Source organism: Chrysemys picta, chromosome 17 (assembly GCF_011386835.1).
Source record: "Chrysemys picta bellii isolate R12L10 chromosome 17, ASM1138683v2, whole genome shotgun sequence".
Lineage (NCBI taxonomy): Eukaryota > Metazoa > Chordata > Testudines > Emydidae > Chrysemys > Chrysemys picta.
Genome location: NC_088807.1, coordinates 11,825,177 through 11,845,882, shown reverse-complemented (window position 1 = coordinate 11,845,882; position 20,706 = coordinate 11,825,177). Strand labels below are relative to the sequence as shown.

The 20,706-nt window shown below is 40.9% G+C and overlaps 1 protein-coding gene across 7 annotated transcripts in view; it reads right to left on the bottom strand.

Moving 5' to 3' along the window:
* Positions 1-632: 632 nt before the first annotated feature.
* The window catches only part of LOC135972198 (butyrophilin subfamily 3 member A1-like), a 30,193-nt gene continuing 10,119 nt past the window's right edge, over positions 633-20,706 (bottom strand). For 5 of the 7 annotated variants that reach the window (XM_065571455.1, XM_065571457.1, XM_065571458.1 and 2 more), the window contains 9 exons: positions 19,123-19,221; positions 18,756-18,782; positions 17,213-17,239; positions 14,998-15,024; positions 14,464-14,490; positions 10,658-10,684; positions 8,505-8,525; positions 7,470-7,493; positions 633-4,259 (listed from right to left, as the gene is read on the bottom strand). In XM_065571455.1, the coding sequence (XP_065427527.1) occupies positions 3,760-4,259; positions 7,470-7,493; positions 8,505-8,525; positions 10,658-10,684; positions 14,464-14,490; positions 14,998-15,024; positions 17,213-17,239; positions 18,756-18,782; positions 19,123-19,221 (779 nt within the window). In that variant the 3' untranslated portion in view covers positions 633-3,759. The other 2 variants (XM_065571452.1, XM_065571459.1) reach the window with 2 other exon arrangements.

Below are 20,706 nucleotides of genomic sequence, written 5' to 3'. Positions count from 1 at the left end.
AACACAAGCAGACAAGTAAAACAATAGAGGTAACATTTCACTAGTTTTCATGAAGTTTAAACATCTGAATACACTCTTACATTTGCGCTCATCTTGATCTATATTAACAAGTGAATTGGCCTGAATACAGCCTAACATGACCTGGTCTGCCAGCATCACCACACCCCATACCTAGGGAAATACTGGGGGTTGGACTAGATGACCTCCTGAGGTCCCTTCCAACCCTGATATTCTATGATTCTTTGAGTGATGTGAAAGATGCAGATTCAAGTCCCTCCTGTGAATGAGATGAAAAAGGGACTTAAACCTGGGTTTTCTACATGCCAGGTGAGTGCGCTGTTTAGGGGCGGCTGGGTTTCTTCCTCTAGTATGTCTCTTTGTCTCTGGCTTTTGGGAATAAAATGAGAGATCTCAATTTCACCCCAATGTGGGTCAGGACATTGTTTTGAAATTTCCAATATTTTTGCAGGAAAGGAAATCTGTTTCCTGCCAAGCTATGGTGGTGCTTGTGATTTCATGAGAGCCCTGACTTGCAGGTGTGGGAGGGGGTGACCCCTCATATGGACTCTGAGGAGAGTGACCCTCACTTTTAGGGGATGACTCCTGTTGTGGAAAATTGACCACACGGTTAATTTTAGATCAGACAGCCTGAGGCTCCTTTATTGATCAATCAAACATGCATGCATGGGGGAGTCAGCCAAGGCAGCCGAACCCCCCCGACAGATAAAATGAGAGAGATTACATAGGATAAAACCACAAAAATTACATATACTTCCTTAAAGTTTTACATCCATATAAGGAATAAAGCAAAACAAGTTTTCCTGTTTTTCTTAGTTTTGCCCTTTGCGGTTTCTTGCTCTGTCACCTGACATCTATTAATCATAGTCTGTTACAAAGGTTAATTTTACTTTTATAATGTCTACAGTTAGTTCTGCTTTTATGATTTCTGTCTACCCTTCTCCTTTTACTCCCCCCCTCCTTTTTTCCTTCCTTCAGGCCACACATACAGTTCACCTGACCCTACATACAGTTCACTTGACCAAAGTTTAGGCCTTAGACTATTTTTCCTCCACACTCCTTAATAAGGGCAGGCCCCAGGAACCCATCTAAATGATACTGTTCCCCTTCCCCTTCCTGCTCTCTCTGCATCCCCCAGGGCATTCAGATGTCACTCTGCTCAGGCAGGGCTTTTGCACTGTCAGTGTGTTGCCCTGGCAACTGGATCCTGAGGCAGCTCTAGGCTCTGCAGGGGCCAGGCTCAGAAGGGATGCAGCTCCTTCCCAACTGGGCCTCCTAATAATGAGGGCCCCATATCGCCCAACTGGTGGCCCAACCCAGCCAGCCAGCAGGGTGTATAGGCCTGGCCAGAACCCCCAAAAGATGCACCAGAGAAGAGGGGCTGATTAACATTATCTACTTCCAAGATGAACTGCTCCCCCACAATCTTTCACCCTGGCAGACTTGTATCCTATAACCTCTGTGCCGGGGGGAATTACACTTCATAATGTGTTTTTGGTTGAAATGTTCCCCTAATCTACTCTACACTCCATAATCTATCCTTTAGGAGGGACTGCACCCCATAATATCTTTATCGGGAATTAGCCCTCCAAATTTGCCCTTCTAGGGCACTTACATTGCATAATTTGTTTCTGAGAAACCTGCACCTCAGGAAATCTGCCTCCTCAAAATACCTCTGCTCCTTGACCCACACAGTCTGAAGAGCAACATATATCCTTAAAGATGGATTTTACTCACGACAGTTTATCTGGCTACACCAAAGAACAGAAGGAAGTTGGTATACAGGTCTGTCACATCTTATGCGCATTTAACTATTTCAGCTTTACGCGGTCAGCAAATACAAAAAAACAAAAACCAAAAAAAAAAGAGAAAAATAACAATTTTAATACTGTACCTGTAGTGCGGGCAATTCCGCCCGCCATTGAACTCAATGGAATTTTGACTATACGCGGTTTTCGCTTTACGCGCTAACTGCGGAACAGAACCCCTGCGTAAGATGAGACAGACCTGTAATTGAAAACCCAGGGTGCAGGAATCTAAATGATAAGCACATACAGCTAGCATGATGCTGCATTATCCAAATGGATTATTTCAGGTTGTATTTGTTGGACAGGTGATGTTCAAAATGATTTTAAAGCACCAGGTATTTTTGAATTGTTTTAGTTGTGTTGAAATAAGCAGCTTTGGATTCTTTTTAGAGGAAGACTAATGCATAAAAATAAAACCTCACAAAATAAATAGAATAAAAAAGGAAAAGAACATTGATTTGGTGTTTAGAGTAATAATAACACCTGGCTTTTATACAGCACTTTTCATCAGTAGATCTCAAAGTGTTCTACAAAGGACGTCAGTTTCCTTATCCCCATTGTACAGTTGGGGAAACTGAGGCACAGAGGGACTGTGACTGGGCCAATGTCACCCAGAAGAGCAGCAGAATTGAGAACAGAAACCAGGTTTCATGAATCCCACTCCAGAGATTGATTATCTAGGTCACACTGCCTCCCTCTTGGAATCTGGTTTATATAAAATATTTATTTTATCATTAGAGAGAGAGAGTCCAATTATAAGGAGAAGTATTAAAATCTACTCTCTTTTGTCCTCCATCTGTAGAATAGTTTTGTTTTTGATTATTTGAGATGAACTGGGCAGGTGTTTTGGAGACACAAGGGGGCTTTGCTTCTTGAGAAAGTCCCTAACACTTCGTGACTCATCTTAATTCCTAACCTGCTTGAGCTAGTGTGGGAAAAGTAGAATATGAAGCCCAGGAGTCATGTATAAAGTAACTACTTCAAGGTTTCTGAGGAACATAATGAATGTTGTGCTGCTTAAGCTAAATTAGTGACTCAGAAGTACCTACAGATTTATATAATGTATTAACAAAACTACTATATGTACTGGGATCAATGGAGCCATAGTTAGGGAATTATCCCCACCAGTGAAGTACACCCAGAGGCAGGTTCCATGTTTACTGAAATAAGGACAGTTTAATTAAAAAAAACATCATAATGACAACACCACTCTTTGAGGTCTAACCATTTAAAAAGGCAGCAGAAAACATCCGAGGACTTCCAAGAAGGCAAAAAGTTAGACTCTATTCTTAACCTTAATTTTTTTAATTTTCTGTATTGCATAATCAAATTCTCTCTTCATAGTATTGCTTTAGATGTCATGGGGGAGAGCTAATATGCTTTTTGAGATACAGGGTTTGTATTTTATTTCATTTTTCTTCATAACCATTCCTCTATAATTCCTAACCAGCAATTGAATAATTGCAAGTATTTATCCTCTTCTCTGTGGGTAGCCAACCATAATGGTGACTTTTCTAACTATTGCTACATTGCTGGCAATATCACACTTACATTTCCCCTCCATCTCAACACATCCCCCCAAGACTTTGTCATTAAAGTATTTTCCTATTTTAAAAAAATGAAACAGAAAGTTAAATAAAAATATTTCTATGAAGACAAGTCTCATTCCTTTCAGAATTTATTGATTTCGATTTCTGAGTCAACAAGCCTATGAGAAGCATTTTTGTCTCTTTTTCTTCTGTTTTATGTATTTTATTTTATCTTCAATTTCTACTTTGCTTATTTTACTGTTTCTGGTGTTTCACATGTTTACATTCCCTTCTCCCCTCTGTTTTGAATTTTTCTTCTCTAAAGTAACTAGATCTAATTTTTCCTTTCTCAGATGCTTTAAAGAAATATGGATTCTGATGGGGTGGATTGCTAGTGGTTTCTGCTAGCCTGTGTTGTTCCTGGGACTGAGGAATGGGTAATACACATTTTTATTACTAAACTCTGCAGGGATAGTTGTGATGAGGCACATATATCGTGCCGCATAAAATGAGATTCTTCCCTCTTCCTGATCCAGAAATACACCAATCACTTTACATGTCATATCCTTCTTTTCAATCTTATCATTTTTTATGCTTGAAAAAATGTCTCCCTGGGATCTCTTCAGAGACCAATATCCCTCCTCAGGGAGTTTCTCTGCCTTCTCTCTTTTCACTCTGTCCCTCGCCGACTGACTAAGCACCCCCAGCTCCCAGTCCACTTTCTCCCCCACCTCCACCTCCCAATACTGCCTCCCAGCCATAAACCCCTCCTTCCCCACTACGAGCAGGGCCCCGGAGGCTGCATCCAGCTCAGGAGATGCAGGTTCTAGCCAGACTCTTTTCTGATCCTCTGACAGTTTGAGTTTTGGGTGTTTGCAATCCGGATCCAGAGTGATGGGAACTGGGAAGAGAAACCGGAATGGTCCCTGATTAGTAAGGAGTGAATCAGGGCCACTCAGTGCAAAGAAAAGTGACAGAGAAAAAAACAGGGGAGAAATGAATTTTAAAATGACAAATTCATATAAACATCAGCATAATGGGTACAGTATGACAGTAATTTACACACTCTGCAGGCAAAGTCCAGCCCTGGGGCAGGGAGAGGGCACGGGGAGCTCTTCCTGTTCTTACACTCCAGTACTGGAGTAAGGCAGCAGGGGAGCTGGTTAGGGTCCCTGCTGTTGTGTCTTTGCTCCAAGGGAACGACATCTGCTGGCTTTGGGCCAGGAGGAAGCAATTTCTGGAATTGAGATACAAGCTGTTCCTTTGTGAGCAGCAGTAAGGAGTAATAAGGAGCATATTGTAAACACATCGCTCTGACCCATCCTGCCCTGCTGTGGCTGGATGGCTGCTGGACGTGCTATTCAGATGCTCCCACCCCTTTAGTAAAGAGAAAAAGGATACTTCCTATGTGTTGCTATAGAAAAACCATTATGAAATATACTAGAATCATAGAATCATAGAATATCAGAGTTGGAAGGGACCTCAAGAGGTCATCTAGTCCAACCCCCTGCTCAAAGCAGGACCAATTCCCAGCTAAATCATCCCAGTCAGGGCTTTGTCAAGCCGGGCCTTAAAAACCTCCAGGGAAGGAGACTCCACCACCTCCCTAGGTAACGCATTCCAGTGTTTCACCACCCTCCTAGTGAAATAGTTTTTCCTGATATCCAACCTGGACCTCCCCCACTGCAACTTGAGACCATTGCTCCTAGGGGTCTGATCCTGAAATGTGCTGAGCTCTGTAGCCCAGCCAAGCACATCAGAACATGAGTAGCTCAATTGACTGCAACTGTTTCATTGGAACAGGTCAGAGTGCTCAGTGCCTTGCAGGACCAAATCCTATGTTCTGTATAACGAACAGACACACACACCCCTAAAGCCAAGAATCACACAATGCTCTGCCACGTCGTAAGGCCACCACAACTGACCAGTGGAATGTGAAATTCTAGTGTTATGTTACAAACCACAAGTGCTTTAAAAACTGGACTGAAAGGGTGAATTAATCCTGGAGTGAAGCTCTATTCTGGAATTGCTTTATTTGTCTTTAAATAAGAGGCTTATTTCAGGCTTGATCTTCCAGACACATGGTCCATCCCAGAGCTCCCAGCATGAAGGGGAGTGTCAAGCAGCACACTTAAGATGGTGCAGTCAGGTCCCCTGCTCTGCCTGGAGAGCTCTGGGAATGCTCACATCAGCATCTGTCTGTCCTGCTGTCAGCTTAAACGCCATATGGCAAACACTGAACTCAGTCTTCTTCCCAAAACCTTCACTCGCCTTCCTTTCTCCACTGCTGGTGACAGCTCTGTCTTAACCCTGGGACACAGACTCACAACCTTGGTGTTATCTTCACCTCATCTCCCTGGTGACAAACCTTATCTGTTTTTTCTTCACAACATCTCAACAATCCACCTCTCCCTGCCTATCCCTATGGCTAAACTGCTTCTCCAGTACTTGGTCATCTCAAGCGTCCACATTTCCCACAACCTCCTCCTCTCTCACCTCCCCAGGTTGCACCTCATGTCCCAACTTTCATTTAAACCAGAAGAGGTCAATTCAGGCTCCTCACCTGCTCTGTGTCCCACCGCCTCACCTGTCAGTCACCTTCTTTAATCTCTCCATTGTCTTCCTCTGCCCCTGCAAATCAGGATCATGCTTTTCATTCACATCTTCAAGGCTCTCCACCTTCATCTTTCACTATTCCCTCTTTCACTCCGCCAGACTCTCACCCCAACTTTCCCTGTTTATTCTTCTCCCACTCAGCTTTATGCCTTTTCCCACGCTCCTCTTATTCCTGGCGACCCCTGTTCTCTTAGTATGCAAGGCACACATCCTCTCTACACTGACGTTTCTTCTTAGGTAAAACACCACTAACATTAATCCACAACAGCAAAATGCTGTTGCAGAAACACAGATACACACAAAATCATGTTATAAGACATAAGTACCATTTAGGTTTATCCATAACATACAGTGTGTGAATATTCTTTATTTATTAGGCACCAATAATGGGGCTTGTCGAAGAAAGAGAGAACCTGAGACATAAGGCCTGGAATAAAGGGCCTGGTATGAGGCCTAAGGCCTGAACTAAAGTCAGGCCCTGCTGCTATAAAGGAAAGTTAGCAAAAGTCAGGCTATGAGCAAAAGTCACGCCCTGTTACAAAGCAGATGCCTGCTTGCAAGTTCACTATCCAATACATGAACTTGGCAAGGACAGGGCTGGCATTGCAAAAACACAAACACTCCTAGACACAAAGTATTCACATAAACACATTCCAGATGGGTAGTATCGGAACACCCCAGTACAAGGTTACAGTGTAAATACACTCCCCAAAGATAGTACCGGGACACACTGACCCTTCCTAAAGATAGGGTCAGGATGACAGTGTGATGGATAGAGATGTTTTGTTCGAACCAATAGGTACGAGGTAAAGGGTGGTAACTAACCATGTCAGAGGGACAATATGTAATGTGTTTGTATCAGTGTATAAAAGAGGGGTCACAGAGAGGGTGTCTGTCCAGACTAGAGGGGAGCTGAGAGTCCTGCTGCTCACTGAGCCGAGTCCACTGTAACGGGCATACATGTCTTAATATCCCCTAGAGTCTGCCAGGTGCTATTACAATACTTCATTGACTATAAACTTGGCTAAGTATCTTCACTACTGAACCAAGTCTGAGGTCTTATTGAGCAGTTCGATCAAGGTCTGCTGTGTCAGCGATCTGCGCAGAGATGGCATAGCACACAGGGAGAACACACATATAGCCAACAGCTGACAATAGGGCTATTCATGTTTAGGGTCATGCTCGTGTTTAAATACTGTGCTGGACTGGGGCATTCAACTGTAAACTGTTCTTGACAGGGACCGGACCTTCCATGTGCTTCTACAGCACTGAGCTCGTCATTAGTGCTTAACAGATAATTACTGCTGTTGGGAAACAGGTCAATACAATAGAATTTAAGGTACAGATGGACTGGGAGATATAACATATGTTTATATCATCTGTAAATATATCCAGTCAATGCACAAGGAATGATTTTCAATTCAAATATTAATTTGTCAAAGAAAATATCTCATAATTTATAGATAACAGGTTTACTGTATGCACTGGAGCTTAACTGCATAGCTCTGAGCTCTTCTGAATTCTACAGAGGGAAAAAACAATTACTGCCTTGACAATCTATGGCAGAGTGAAATACAATGGAGTTTAAAATATCTTCTGTCTGCCTACCCATGTGTTTATAGCACACATCTCCACACTGTTTTAATCTAATTAATCATAGAATATCAGGGTTGGAAGGGACCTCAGGAGGTCATCTACTCCATCCCCAGCTCAAAGCAGGATCAATCCCCAGACAGATTTTTGCCCCAGATCCCTAAATGGCCCCCTAAAGGATTGAACTCACAACCCTGGGTTTAGCAAGCCAATGCTCAAACCACTGAGCTATCCCTCCCCAAGCTAGCCCATGACTATGGCTGGGGTGATGGAACATGCCGCTGTGTCTGCCGAGTCCAGTGAGACTGCAAGGCTGTTAGAACGAGAAGATGGCCCTCCGAAATGGTCACCCTGAATTGTTCCTTCTTTTCTTCAGGCAGAAACTCAATAAAATCCAATAATATTGAGTAGTCTGTATAATTGTACTTGGCCATTAACGCCTCATAGTTGGTGATCCTAAATTGTAGGGTTGCCAATCAATAGGCCTTACAACCAAAAAGGTCTAGTCTCTTCCAGTCCCTGTAGTACGGGGTGGTTCTGGAATGGTGTTTTCTTCCCCATTCATTCACTGCTTCCACCATCAGGGAGTTTGGTGTGTGGTGTGAAAAAAGCAATTCCATTCCCTTAGACAGGACATAATACTTTTTATCTGCCCTTTTGCACGTCGATGGGACTGTTGATGGGGTCTGCCAGACGGTTTCGGCTGGGTCCATGAGGAAGTCATTGATTGGTATGGAGATTCTGGAGGAAGTTGATGTGTATAGTATGCCCAGCAGCTTATGCTAGGAGTCAGGCACCTCCTCTAGTGGAATGTCCAAGGAATCTGCCACTCTCTTAAAGAGCTCCTGAAATTGTTTAAAATCATCTCACATGGTACATGAGCAATAATTATAATTTTCATTTAAATAATAAGCAGATAATTTAAAACCAATCAACTTACCCAGCTCTACTGAGAGTCGATCTGAAATTAAAGGAAACTCTAGTCACTGACCCTAAGTAGTTCTTTTCTGATACTGCTTTTAAAATTCTGAGAACAATGTACAAACAATGCTTAGACAATGGGGCTCAGTCATGCAATTTTTTTGTGTGCTAGTAGTTCTTTAACACGGTAACAGTCCTATTACAGTTAATGGAACTACTCACCTAAGTAAGAACTGAGCTTTTAGTTTTAGAGCTTCTTTACGGGAAGAGGGGCAATCGCTTGGCCACTGAGGCTGAGATTTATGAGAGCTGGGCACCTATTTTCCTTAAGCTCCCTTGAAAATCCTAGGCATAAATGTTATTGACAATGATATGTTACAATCTCTTTGCTGTGACTATCAAAGACACAAAGCAGAGAGAAATGTTGGCTCATTCCATTATATAAATACTTCCCCAACATCTTTATATTCAATTGTCTGCAGTGCAGTCCCCCATTAACTCAGCCATTCAAAGTGCCTCTAGCCAAAAGTGACTACCAGGGTCTGTTTTTGTAGTTGTAGCCTCATAAATCTTACGTAAATGATTGTACCTGTATCATACAATCAGGCACCAGAAATAAACGTTTTCAGTTCTTATCTTAAACATCATTATTTACCAGTGCTGTTGAGTCCTGCCTCACAATTTTTGTGTGATACTGAAGCACAGTGTAGAATGTGTTAGCTCATATGATTGTTCTCTCCCTAATAGCAGTGTTGCAAAAACTAAATGAGCCAAATTCATCCCTATTGCAGTTCCAATGACTGCCGTGGTTTTAAAACAAAGATAATTTCTTTAAAAAAAACAACCTCAGAAGCATTAATATTGATAATCTCAACTCTATGGTTAGTGCACATACTATCATTATATATCTGAATCTGTGTAAGTATAAAGATGTCATTACCCTTAGCATCTAGGCTATAATCCTAAGGTTGACAGGGCCACAACATTTTAATGATTTTGAAAGTGTGCGTGTATCAAAAATGCCTTCTGCTGGATGCAATCAGAACTGTTCAACTGTTCACAAGCCCTACACATCTTACAGTTATTGAAGACATTTGTTTAGCTGAAACAGTAGGTGTTATAGAAATAGGAGAGATCTGGGTTCCATCTGTGCTGTTGTCATGGACGTCCAAGTGGCCATGAGATTGTAATCCCCTTGAGGCAAGGGCTGTCTTTTTGTTCTGTGTTTGTACAGCACCTAGAACAATAGGGTCCTGCTCCATGACTGGCGTTCATAGGCACTACCATAATACACCTACTAAATAACGTACAGCACAGAACACTATACGCTCTCGGGTTATGCCTGAGCATACTAAGTGCTACTGTAACTCACCTAACAAATAATACACACCACCTAGCAAGTGCCATGACTGGTATCATAGATGCTACTGTAATTCATCTAATACATGTTGTACAGCTCCTAGCACAGTGGAGTTTGGCTAGGTGTTATGGCAATAAATAAATAAATAAATAAATAAATAAATAAATAACAATTGATTTGTGCCCACAGTTTTGTTACAATGTATTAAGCAAGATAGACTCATAATCAAAGGAGAATGTTTCTCAATCCCAAAACAGTGGGGATAACGGGCCACATGCTTTGCTTTCAAAATACAAAAGGCAGGGGTCACACCATAAAATTAATAGGCAGGTTCAATACAACAAGAGGAAGTACTGTTTTCACCCAACACCCAGTCAACCTGGTATGTTGTGATGGCCAATTAATAAATGGGTTCAAAAAAGGACTAGATATATTTATGGAGACAGGTCTATCAACGGGTATTAGCCAAGATGGTCGGGGATGCAACCTCTTGCTGGAGGTGACCCTAAATCTCTGATAGCCAGAAGACAGGAGGGGAAGCTTAGGATGGATCTCCTCAGAATTGGCTGCTCTGTACCCTCCCGCTGAAGCTCTGGTACTGGCCACTGTAGGAGACAGGATAGCGGGCTAGATGGACCTTTGCTATGACCCAGTAGGGCAGATCTTATGTTCCTGAAGTAGAAGCAGAGTCTCACAGGTTGGTATTTGACCACATTTATTGGGCTTCACCTTCAAGATGCCCTAGACAGACTCACCAGAACATTCACCTCTTTTATTCTAAGACAAGTAACAAAATAGACAAGTTTTCTTACCAATATGTTCTTGTATGTCTTGAATTGCTGCAAAATAGTAATTAAAATTAGTGCAATGAACAGCAGAGAGAGAGAAAAAGAACTGAGAGAGTAAGCAAAGAGTTAGTGATCCATGGAAAATGTTGTGAAAACTATTCATAGAGAATTCCGCTATTACACATGCATAGCAGGGATCCTGCTAAATTCTCACTCAATATTTATTAGCCATCTGTTTTTACAATTCAGTCTGTGTGCCATTTATTTCAAACAATAGAGTGGAAAACACTTGAAGAGGCTTTGAGTGATCTCTGTCATTATTTTTATTATTTGTAGCATGCCTACAGCATGCTACATGCTGTAAGACATTTAACTCAACAAGGCTCCTGCTACTAAGAGCATGCAATGTACATTGACAATTTCCTGTAGAGACGAAGGATGCTATGCAAAAAGAGTGATTGACAGAGATGTTTAGCAGAGTCCTCTTAGCAAGTTCCACAATTAATCTTTAAATGCATGTATGTTTGTTTAATATTTATTTTATCTCATTATATGATGGAGCAGATCAGGATTTTTTTTGTTTATTTCAGAACTGTGAAGAAATTATAAATGGAAAAAGGGGAAAATTGGAAAAAAAATGTTTGTGAAAATTGTTTCCATTTTTTCAAGCAGCCCTACTTTGTGGAGCTCGGGTTTACAGGCATTAGAAGTGAAATGTGTTTCAATAAGAGACTTGCAGTTATATAGTGTGGAGGCACTTTGGATCATCATTGGTCTGTGAGGTTTAAAGCACAGGGAACACATGGGAAGAAATCCTGGGAGAAAAATGGAATGAAAGTTGCAGTTGCAGGTGGAGCAAAGAAGGTGCTGGAGGAGAAAAGAGAAACTATTTTGGAGAAATCAGACAGGAGATGAATTTTAGGACAACAATCTCATCTTTGTTGTAGATTGCAAGGCAAAGCCAGTGAAAGAATATTAAGAGAATGGTGGACTTAGATCAGAGATTAGGTGACTAGTCAAGCAGAATTTGAGTCAATGGAAAGTGGGAGGGGATGCGGTGAGGGTCTAGCAGGTTGTAAAGGTGGACGTTGTGGTGGTCAAGCTGAAAGCTGGAGAAGATTTTTGGTAATGGAAATTGAGTAGAATGAACCAATGTCATTGTGGAAGAACACAAAATAGTCAAATCCTGCCCACTCCATCAACCTATGGGAAAACGGAGAGAGAGGGGAAGGAAATGATGACAAAGCTGCATTCCAAGGGTGATACAGAAGGGAGGAAGAGATCAGGGATTTTGAGGAAAATAAATTCATTTTGCGGTTGCTAGTGGCAAGACATCCTGGGAGTGGTATCTGAAAGGCCGTCAGAGATGTGTGACTGAATGGAGAGAAGAGAGAAGAGGTGAAGAAGATGATCTATGAGTCTTTGTTTTAGAAGAGCTAGTATAAGCTGTGTGTTCAAATTATGTCCCACAGGGAGAGAGCATAGGAGAGGGTCAAAGGCATAGAGACACCAGTGGAGATCTCCATCCAGTCCCTAGTATGGGAGCAATGATTATGATGTCGGTAAGTAGGCAGCTATGTATGATCACCTTTTCTAGCATTCAGCCCCATTTATTAATAATCTCTGACAGTGATTGAAAATAAAATACATATAATACTCATTCAAATAAAAAATATGCTGCTGTTCAGTTTTATAAAGCAGCTTATTTTCATTTATGGCAAAGCTCTGTCTACACTGGCTGTATTTTAAAGAATCCTTATTGCGGTTGCAGGAACAAACCATCCCGATGCGTAGAAAGAATAGTAAATATGGCAGGCGACCAGCTTGGCTAAACAGTGAAATCCTTGCTGACCTTAAATGCAAAAAAGAAGCTTACAAGAAGTGGAAGATCACCAGGACAAATGACCAGGAAGGAGTATAAAAATATCACTCAGGCATGCAAGAGTGAAATCAGGAAGGCCAAATCGCACTTGGAGTTGCAGCTAGCAAGAGATGTTAAGAGTAACAAGAAGGGTTTCTTCAGGTATGTTAGCAACAAGAAGAAAGTCAAGGAAAGTGTGGGACCCTTACTGAATGAGGGAGGCAACCTAGTGACAGAGGATGTGGAAAAAGCTAATGTACTCAATGCTTTTTTTGCCTCTGTTTTCACAAACAAGGTCAGCTCCCAGACTGCTGGACTGGACAGCACAGTATGGGGAGGAGGTGACCAGCCCTCTGTGGAGAAAGAAGTGGTTCGGGACTATTTAGAAAAACTGGATGAGCACAAATCCATGGGGCCGGATGCGCTGCATCTGAGGGTGCTAAAGGAGTTGGTGGATGTGATCGCGGAGCCATTGGCCATCATCTTTGAAAACTCATGGCGATCGGGGGAGGTCCCGGATGACTGGAAAAAGGCTAATATAGTGCCCATCTTTAAAAAAGGGAAGAAGGAGGATCCGGGGAACTACAGGCCAGTCAGCCTCACCTGCGTCCCTGGAAAAATCATGGAGCAGGTCCTCAAGGAATCAATTATGAAACACTTAGAGGAGAGGAAAGTGATCAGGAAGAGTCAGCATGGATTCACGAAGGGGAAGTCATGCCTGACTAACCTAATTGTCTTCTATGATGAGATAGCTGGCTCTGTGGATGAGGGGAAAGCAGTGGATGTGTTATTCCTTGACTTTAGCAAAGCTTTTGATATGGTCTCCCACAGTATTCTTGCCGCCAAGTTAAAGAAGTATGGGCTGGATGAATGGACTGTAAGGTGGATAGAAAGCTGGTTAGATCGTCGGGCTCAATGGGTAGTGATCAATGGCTCCATGTCTAGTTGGCAGCCGGTTTCAATCGGAGTGCCCCAAGGGTCGGTCCTGGGGCCAGTTTTGTTTAATTTCTTTATTAATGATCTGGAGGATGGTGTGGACTGCACTCTCAGCAAGTTTGCAGATGACACTAAACTGGGAGGCGTGGTAGATACGCTGGAGGGTAGGGATCAGATACAGAGGGACCTAGACAAGTTAGAGGATTGGGCCAAAAAAAAAAACCTGATGTGGTTCAACAAGGACAAGTGCAGAGTCCTGCACTTAGGCCGGAAGAAACTTATGCACTGCTACAGACTAGGGACCAAATGGCTAGGTAGCAGTTCTTCAGAAAAGGACCTAGGGGTCACAGTGGATGAGAAGCTGGATATGAGTCAACAGTGTGCTCTTGTTGCCAAGAAGGCTAATGGCATTTTGGGCTGTATAAGTAGGGGCATTGCCAGCAGATCGAGGAACGTGATCATTCCCCTTTATTCGACATTGGTGAGGCCTCATCTGGAGTACTGTGTCCAGTTTTGGGCCCCACACTACAAGAAGGATGTGGAAATATTGGAAAGAGTCCAGCAGAGGGCAACAAAAATGATTAGGGGTCTGGAGCACATGACTTATGAGGAGAGGCGGAGGGAACTGGGATTGTTTAGTCTCCAGAAAAGAAGAATGAGGGGGGATTTGATAGCTGCTTTCAACTACCTGAGGGGGGGTTCCAAAGAGGATGGAGCTTGGCTGTTCTCAGTGGTGGAAGATGACAGAACAAGGAGCAATGGTCTCAAGTTGCAGTGGGGGAGGTCTAGGTTGGATATTAGGAAACACTATTTCACTAGGAGGTTGGTGAAGCACTGGAATGCTTTACCTAGGGAGGTGGTGGAATCTCCTTCCTTGGAGGTTTTTAAGGCCCGGCTTGACAAAGCCCTGGCTAGGATGATTTAGTTGGGAATTGGTCCTGCTTTGAGCAGGGGGTTGGACTAGATGACCTCCTGAGGTCCCTTCCAACCCTGATATTCTATGATTCTATGATTTTAATAAAATGAGACTTACCTATTTGATCTGTCCTTTTGTTTGTCTCTAAAAGAGTAAATGAATGAAAAACATGTTACTGGGGTAGTGATTGGCTTTAATTGAGAGAGTTCATGGATTCCAAGGGTAGAGGAGCCATTGTGATCACCTAGCCTGACCTCCTTTATAATATAGGCCAGAAAACTGCCCCCAAATAATCCCTGGTGTCCTGGGTGAAAAGCTGTGAGGTGGGCTGTGACACTTTATTCCATATTATTCCATTGTTAAACCAGATTCAAGTCTTTGCAAATTGGATATGAAAACAATTTCTAAAATAATAAATAACCCATGAAATTTAAAAAAAATCTAAATGTCTGCACACACATCCAAGAAAGAGCATTTCACTTGGAAATGATCTGCATTCAATTATCCATATTTAATGGATCTAAACTCATAAGAACTTGACTGGGCCTGTTAACCAGACAAAAATACTTGGGGATTGTGGTCTTTCTTCTATACGTGCACATGAACACACATAAGAGAAATGACGAAACACAAGAGCATTTGCATTCTCACCTAGTGTGGAGAGCAGACGTTCTTTTTCTGAAAGAAATTTAAATATCATTGTAAGATAGTAGGCAAATGTCGTTTAGTCTATTTTATGGCATTTATGAAATATACATTACATTTCACACCTATATCTATAATTTATTTTAAAATGCAATCATTCATACTGTATAGGTCAAATTCTGCTCTCAGTTACACTGGTGCAAATCCAGTGTAAACTCACTGATTTAATCCATGAGCATATCAGAATGTCTTTTACTTTATTTGAATATTTGTATAGTTCACTACATTTGTAGGTGTAACTGAAAATGGGACTTTTTTGTCAAAAACACAAAATTTTAAAATCTGCATGCAAGAACCAAACGTTTAAAATGTTCAGGCAAAAACCAAAAGTTTTTGTTTTAGAAATGTGCAGTGTTTGTATGAATACTGTACGTTTTCCACAGAACATAAACACTTTTTGGAAGAAGAAATAGCGACCCCCTGCCTCCCAAATTTTGAGCAGGCCAAACTTTGGACCTTGTTGAAAAATGCAGTATTCCCGTGATTTGATATATCTCTCACATACAGCCTTAGACATTAGAATATATTTCATTGACAGAGGAGTACTGCCTTGGACAAACAGTTTATCTCAGCCAACATAATATATTAACATAATCTGCTCATGTATATCTCAATGAAACTAAATAACCAAACAGATCCCCATAATTCATGAATCAAAATCTATTAATACTTTTTTGAAGTAAATTACATAATAAATTTTCATGCTCAGATCGTACTTACATATGAATGTTTTCTGGTGTTATATGACAGTCTAAAGATTAGTCTTGTTTAATCTATCATATACAGTTATTCAGTCATTACATATATTGTACTTAGTTTAAATTATACTTTGAGTGATTTACTCTTGGTTCCTTTCTTTCTTATTTTTTTGTAGTGGATTAAGATTCAGTTTTTAAGTTTTTCATAGTAGTTCATATCCACTTTTGATTGATTTTACTTTGGTTGTTTGTGGTAACATATAGAAGCTGATTTTAATTTTGATTTGATAGGAGATTAGCACCTGAGTTAAGAGTTCAGTGAGACTACTTGGGTATTTAAAATTGAGCAAATGTTTAAGTATTATGTTGGATTTCAGCCTAGGCTTCTTTCACTTAAATGCATCAGTGATCTTATAATGTTCCTGTAGTTTGAAGTTTCTTTTGAGAGTACCTGCGGAACTGAAATATGGGAAATGACTTTACTGTAATTTCTTCTTTCCTTTCTTTCCCCTCCCTCCCCCCCCCCCCCCAGTATGAAATTTTATTTTAAATTTTCTTACCTTCTGAAAGACAGTGCAGCAGCAGGTCTAGGTTTACTCATAATTACCCATACTTAGTGGCTTTCTAATTATTATGTGTGCTACATTCCCTATGGAGAGAAGTTGGCATGCTTGATAGCAAAGCTGACTCACAGCAAAATTCTCCCGGTGCAGAATAAACATCTTAATTCCTATTTAAGAGTTCAGACTAAAATGTAAGAGAGACGTAACTCATGCACAAGACTAGTGTTGGCTCTCTAAGGCTGTGGCTACACTAGAGAGCTTACAGTGATGCAGCTGGATCGGTGCAGCTAAGTTCTCTAGTGTAGCCATTCTAAGCTGATGGGAGAGAGCTCTCCAGTGGATTTAATTAATCCTCATACATCAAGTGGCTGTAACTTTATCAGTAGGAGAAGGTCTCCCACTGACATAGTGCTGTCCACACCAGCACTTAGGTCGGTGTAACTTATGTTACTTAGGTATACTTAGGAGCTTATTCAAACCCCTGAGTGACATAACTTGTTGATTTAGTTGGGGTTGGTCCTGCTTTGAGCAGGGGGTTGGACTAGATGACCTCCTGAGTTCTCTTCCAACCCTAATCTTCTATGATTCAATGATAACTTACCGACCTAAGCAGTAGTGTGTACATAGCCTAAATGTCACATAAGCCTTATTTTGAGAGCATAAGTAAGTCTTTAGTGGTGAATAGCCCTGGTGTAATCCCTTAGTGACAGATAGATTCAGAGATTCTTATATTAACAAAAGTCCTAGTCCAAAGTGATTCCTTTACCTGGGTAAGGACTGATACCTTTGTGGTTAATGTCTTGGAAAATTTCAGCATTCTATGTAATACTATGTCCATGAATCTGACTCATGGAAATACTCCTAACACCTTATGTTATATCAAATCAAAAATATATTTACCTTCTTCCAGTGTTTTCTTCTCAGTTACTGCAAATAAATGGAATCACATTGCAATGTTAATTACTCTTATAAGTTTCCCAAAGCCTTATTTCAACCACAAAACAGCTTTAAAATACAGGACCAGATTCTCTCCATTTAGGGAAAACCTGCTTTAGGAGACAGGAACTGATTGTTTCACTTGAAGATTATCTCCTCATTCACTGTAGTGGAAGATGGTTTCTTCCTGTTCACTGATTATGCAGAGAATCTGACTACATAAAGCAACGGATGGCCTGTCATCTGTGAAAATGTCAGGATGCTTATAGAGACCCCTTGCCTCAGTACACCCCCCCCAAACCACATCCTCTGACTTTACAGGACAGCTTCTGAGTGAGCCAGACAAAGCCATCAATGAACAGGATCAGATATTAGCTGGTACAATGATTGGGGTGGGAAAAGAGGGGCATCAGAGTGAAGTTTTGGGAGAGCTGAAAAATTAAGGAAGGAGTCCAAAACAATTAAGTATCGGTGAAGTGAAATAAATAGAACCAATCTGCTGAAGAAGTGAAACTTTAATTGAGGAAGAATTTTTTTTACCAGAGAAATATTATGGGATGCTGAAATTTCTAGAATACCCCACGAACACCCACAAGGGAAATGAGTGATCAGAGGAGCTAGATGCTCACCCAGCTTTTTAAATAAGTCCAGGGCTTGCCCTAGTCCTGAATGAATCTTGTGGACCAAGAGCAAATCCACTATGGCCAAACATTATTCCCAGGCAGAAAAACAGCAGGAGGCAATCACTCGAATCCAGTGCCTATGTTATAAAAGGCCTTGAATTTTATACTTTACCCAGTCTATATTGGAGGATATAAGTGATTTCTTCATGTACACAAGCAACCCTTTTCTACAACTGTTAATGATTTTGGAATAATGTCCACATAAGGATGAATGGCAGAAGGCTAGCCTGAATGTGATCTATTTTAATAAGAAGATCTGTTTATAACAGAAGGAAACAAACTTTCCTAATGAGCCACTAATGGCAATAGTCGCTGTTGCTCATTCCTGAATATAAACCCCAACTCCTATGGGATCATTGGATGCATACTGCAAACGTTAAAAGCACACAACAGCTGTTGACCACAATTAAAACAGAACAAACCCACCCATCTCCTGTAATTTATAAACAGCTTCTCAGATCAGAACAGCAACTGCTACGTTAAACTTTTGTTCTAAAATCAGAGAAATGTAGGGGCTGAAAGGGACCTTGAGAAATCATCCAGTCCCACCCTCTGTGCTGAGGCAAGACCAAGTAAACCTAGACCATCTCTGAGAAGTGATGGTCGAACCTGTTCTAAAACCTCTCCAGTGATGCATCTGAAGAAGTGGGCTGTAGTCCACGAAAGCTTATGCTCTAATAAATTTGTTAGTCTCTAAGGTGCCACAAGTACTCCTGTTCTTCTTTCTCCAGTGATGGGGATTCTACAGGCTCCCTGGGACTGTGTCAAAATCAAGATATAAAATATGTTCATATTAATTTGCATTCACCTGCTTAGTTACTTACCTGAGCGAGATGTTGTGTCATTATTCTCTGAAAAAAATTAAAATGCCTTTTGAAAATGAGACATTTTTCATAGCATCCTACAGTAGTTTTGATTGAAACAGTCACTGTCATGAACCCTAAGTCTGGTGTCTATTCTGGCCTTGAATGTATTTATATGCGAGGAATTTAAAAATTGTCTTTCAGAACAAGGGACATATCTGGTAAGGAATTATAATGTACAGACCCTTATATTTAATTTTCTGAATCTGCCCCTGGAAAACTCATTTTAGTTTTTGTTTGGCTTTAGTATAGTTTAAGAATTCCATATCATCTGTTTAAATATTTCTCATATTTATTGAAAAAAAAAAACACACAAAGAAATACTTACTTTTCAATTTATACCCTACAGCAGCAATAAGGGCTATGCTAGGAAATAAAATGACCAGGAAAGCAGCCATCCAAGGGGAGGTGGTTGGGAAGAAAACATCTGAAAAATAGGTGAAAATGTCAGTTACATTCCAATAATTCTTACGAAACATCATGAAAATTATAAGGCCAACCAAACGGAGTCTGTCTGAGGAGCTGGTGAAATCAGATTTACATTAAAAGATTCTACGCATCTTCAAGGAAGGATATCATGGAGAACAGAGCTGTGGGCTCCTCCAATGTGTTCTGGAAAAGCACACACCTTCAGCCACACCCAGCTCACCTTACTCAGGCAGATAGAAACAACTCAACATTGTCATGTCTCACATGAGTAAGGTTCACAGGATTTACCTCAAATACCCTTGCAGCGCTAGTATTCATACTGAAATTGTATGCATATTTAATAACAGGTTTAAATCTGCACATATTTAAATTATAACTTGTTCTCCATCAGTCCATGAAATGGTGAAAGTCATACCCACGCTACCTCACGAGCACAAGCCCTGCTGCTTACTAGGGAAAATGCACGATGCATCTCTTTGCTATAGCATTCCCACCAGAAATAATATAAAATAAAAAAAAAAGGCAGAAAGCTCCTCTACTGAGTAAGGGAGGTAGAGAACCTAAAAGAAGTATCCTTGGTGGAGTTACTCAGGTTAATGATATAAACCATTTCTCTGTATGAACTAAAATTAATTAACCCTGTCAACAGCCATGTGAAGTAGGTGGGATAAATATTTTTACCTCCCTATTGAGATGGGGAAAGTGAGAGAAGTTAAGCAACTTCTGAGGCCATAAAGCAAGTCAGTAACAGGGCTTGAACTCAGTACAGAATCCCTGTACTCAACAGATACAAACGGGACAACTCACCTGGGTGAGTTCTTCAAAGTATGAGTAAGAGCTATGGAATCTGCCCAATAACCATTAAATAACAATGAAAACTTAAAGTAATCTTAATGTTGAAAAATTAAGCACAGAAGAATCAGGAGAGGCCAAAATGAAGGTCATACACACCACCTTAACTTTACCCTCTTTTTCAATGATGCACCAGTACATTGAATGAAACAGTTTTCGGTATCTTTTAGTAATATTGAAAATGCCATGCAACTTTGTTACATATTCACGTGCAATGAAAGCTATTAGAACACTGGATAGTTATGTAGAAAGAAAATACTTAACGTACTTTGCGAATTATGATTTTGTAAAGTTTTAATACAGCTTTATCTAAATGGATTTTTGTTGGAAAATGACAGGTAAGTATTTAAAAGGAGATAGAAGAGATAGGAGTTATCAAGCATTTCAATGCTAGATCTCAAAACATTGTAGAAAGCAGGTGAGTATAGTTGTCCCCTTTTATGGGGAAACTGAGGCACAGAACAGGTAATTTATATGTCCAGTGTCACTGAATGGGTGAGCAGCACATTGAGGAATAGAACTCAGTCACCCTAAATCCTAGCCCAGTGCTCCATCCGCTAGGTCAGACAAACTGGGCATTTATTTCTTATCAAAAAGGAGAGAGAAAAACGGGACCCATCTCATTAACCAA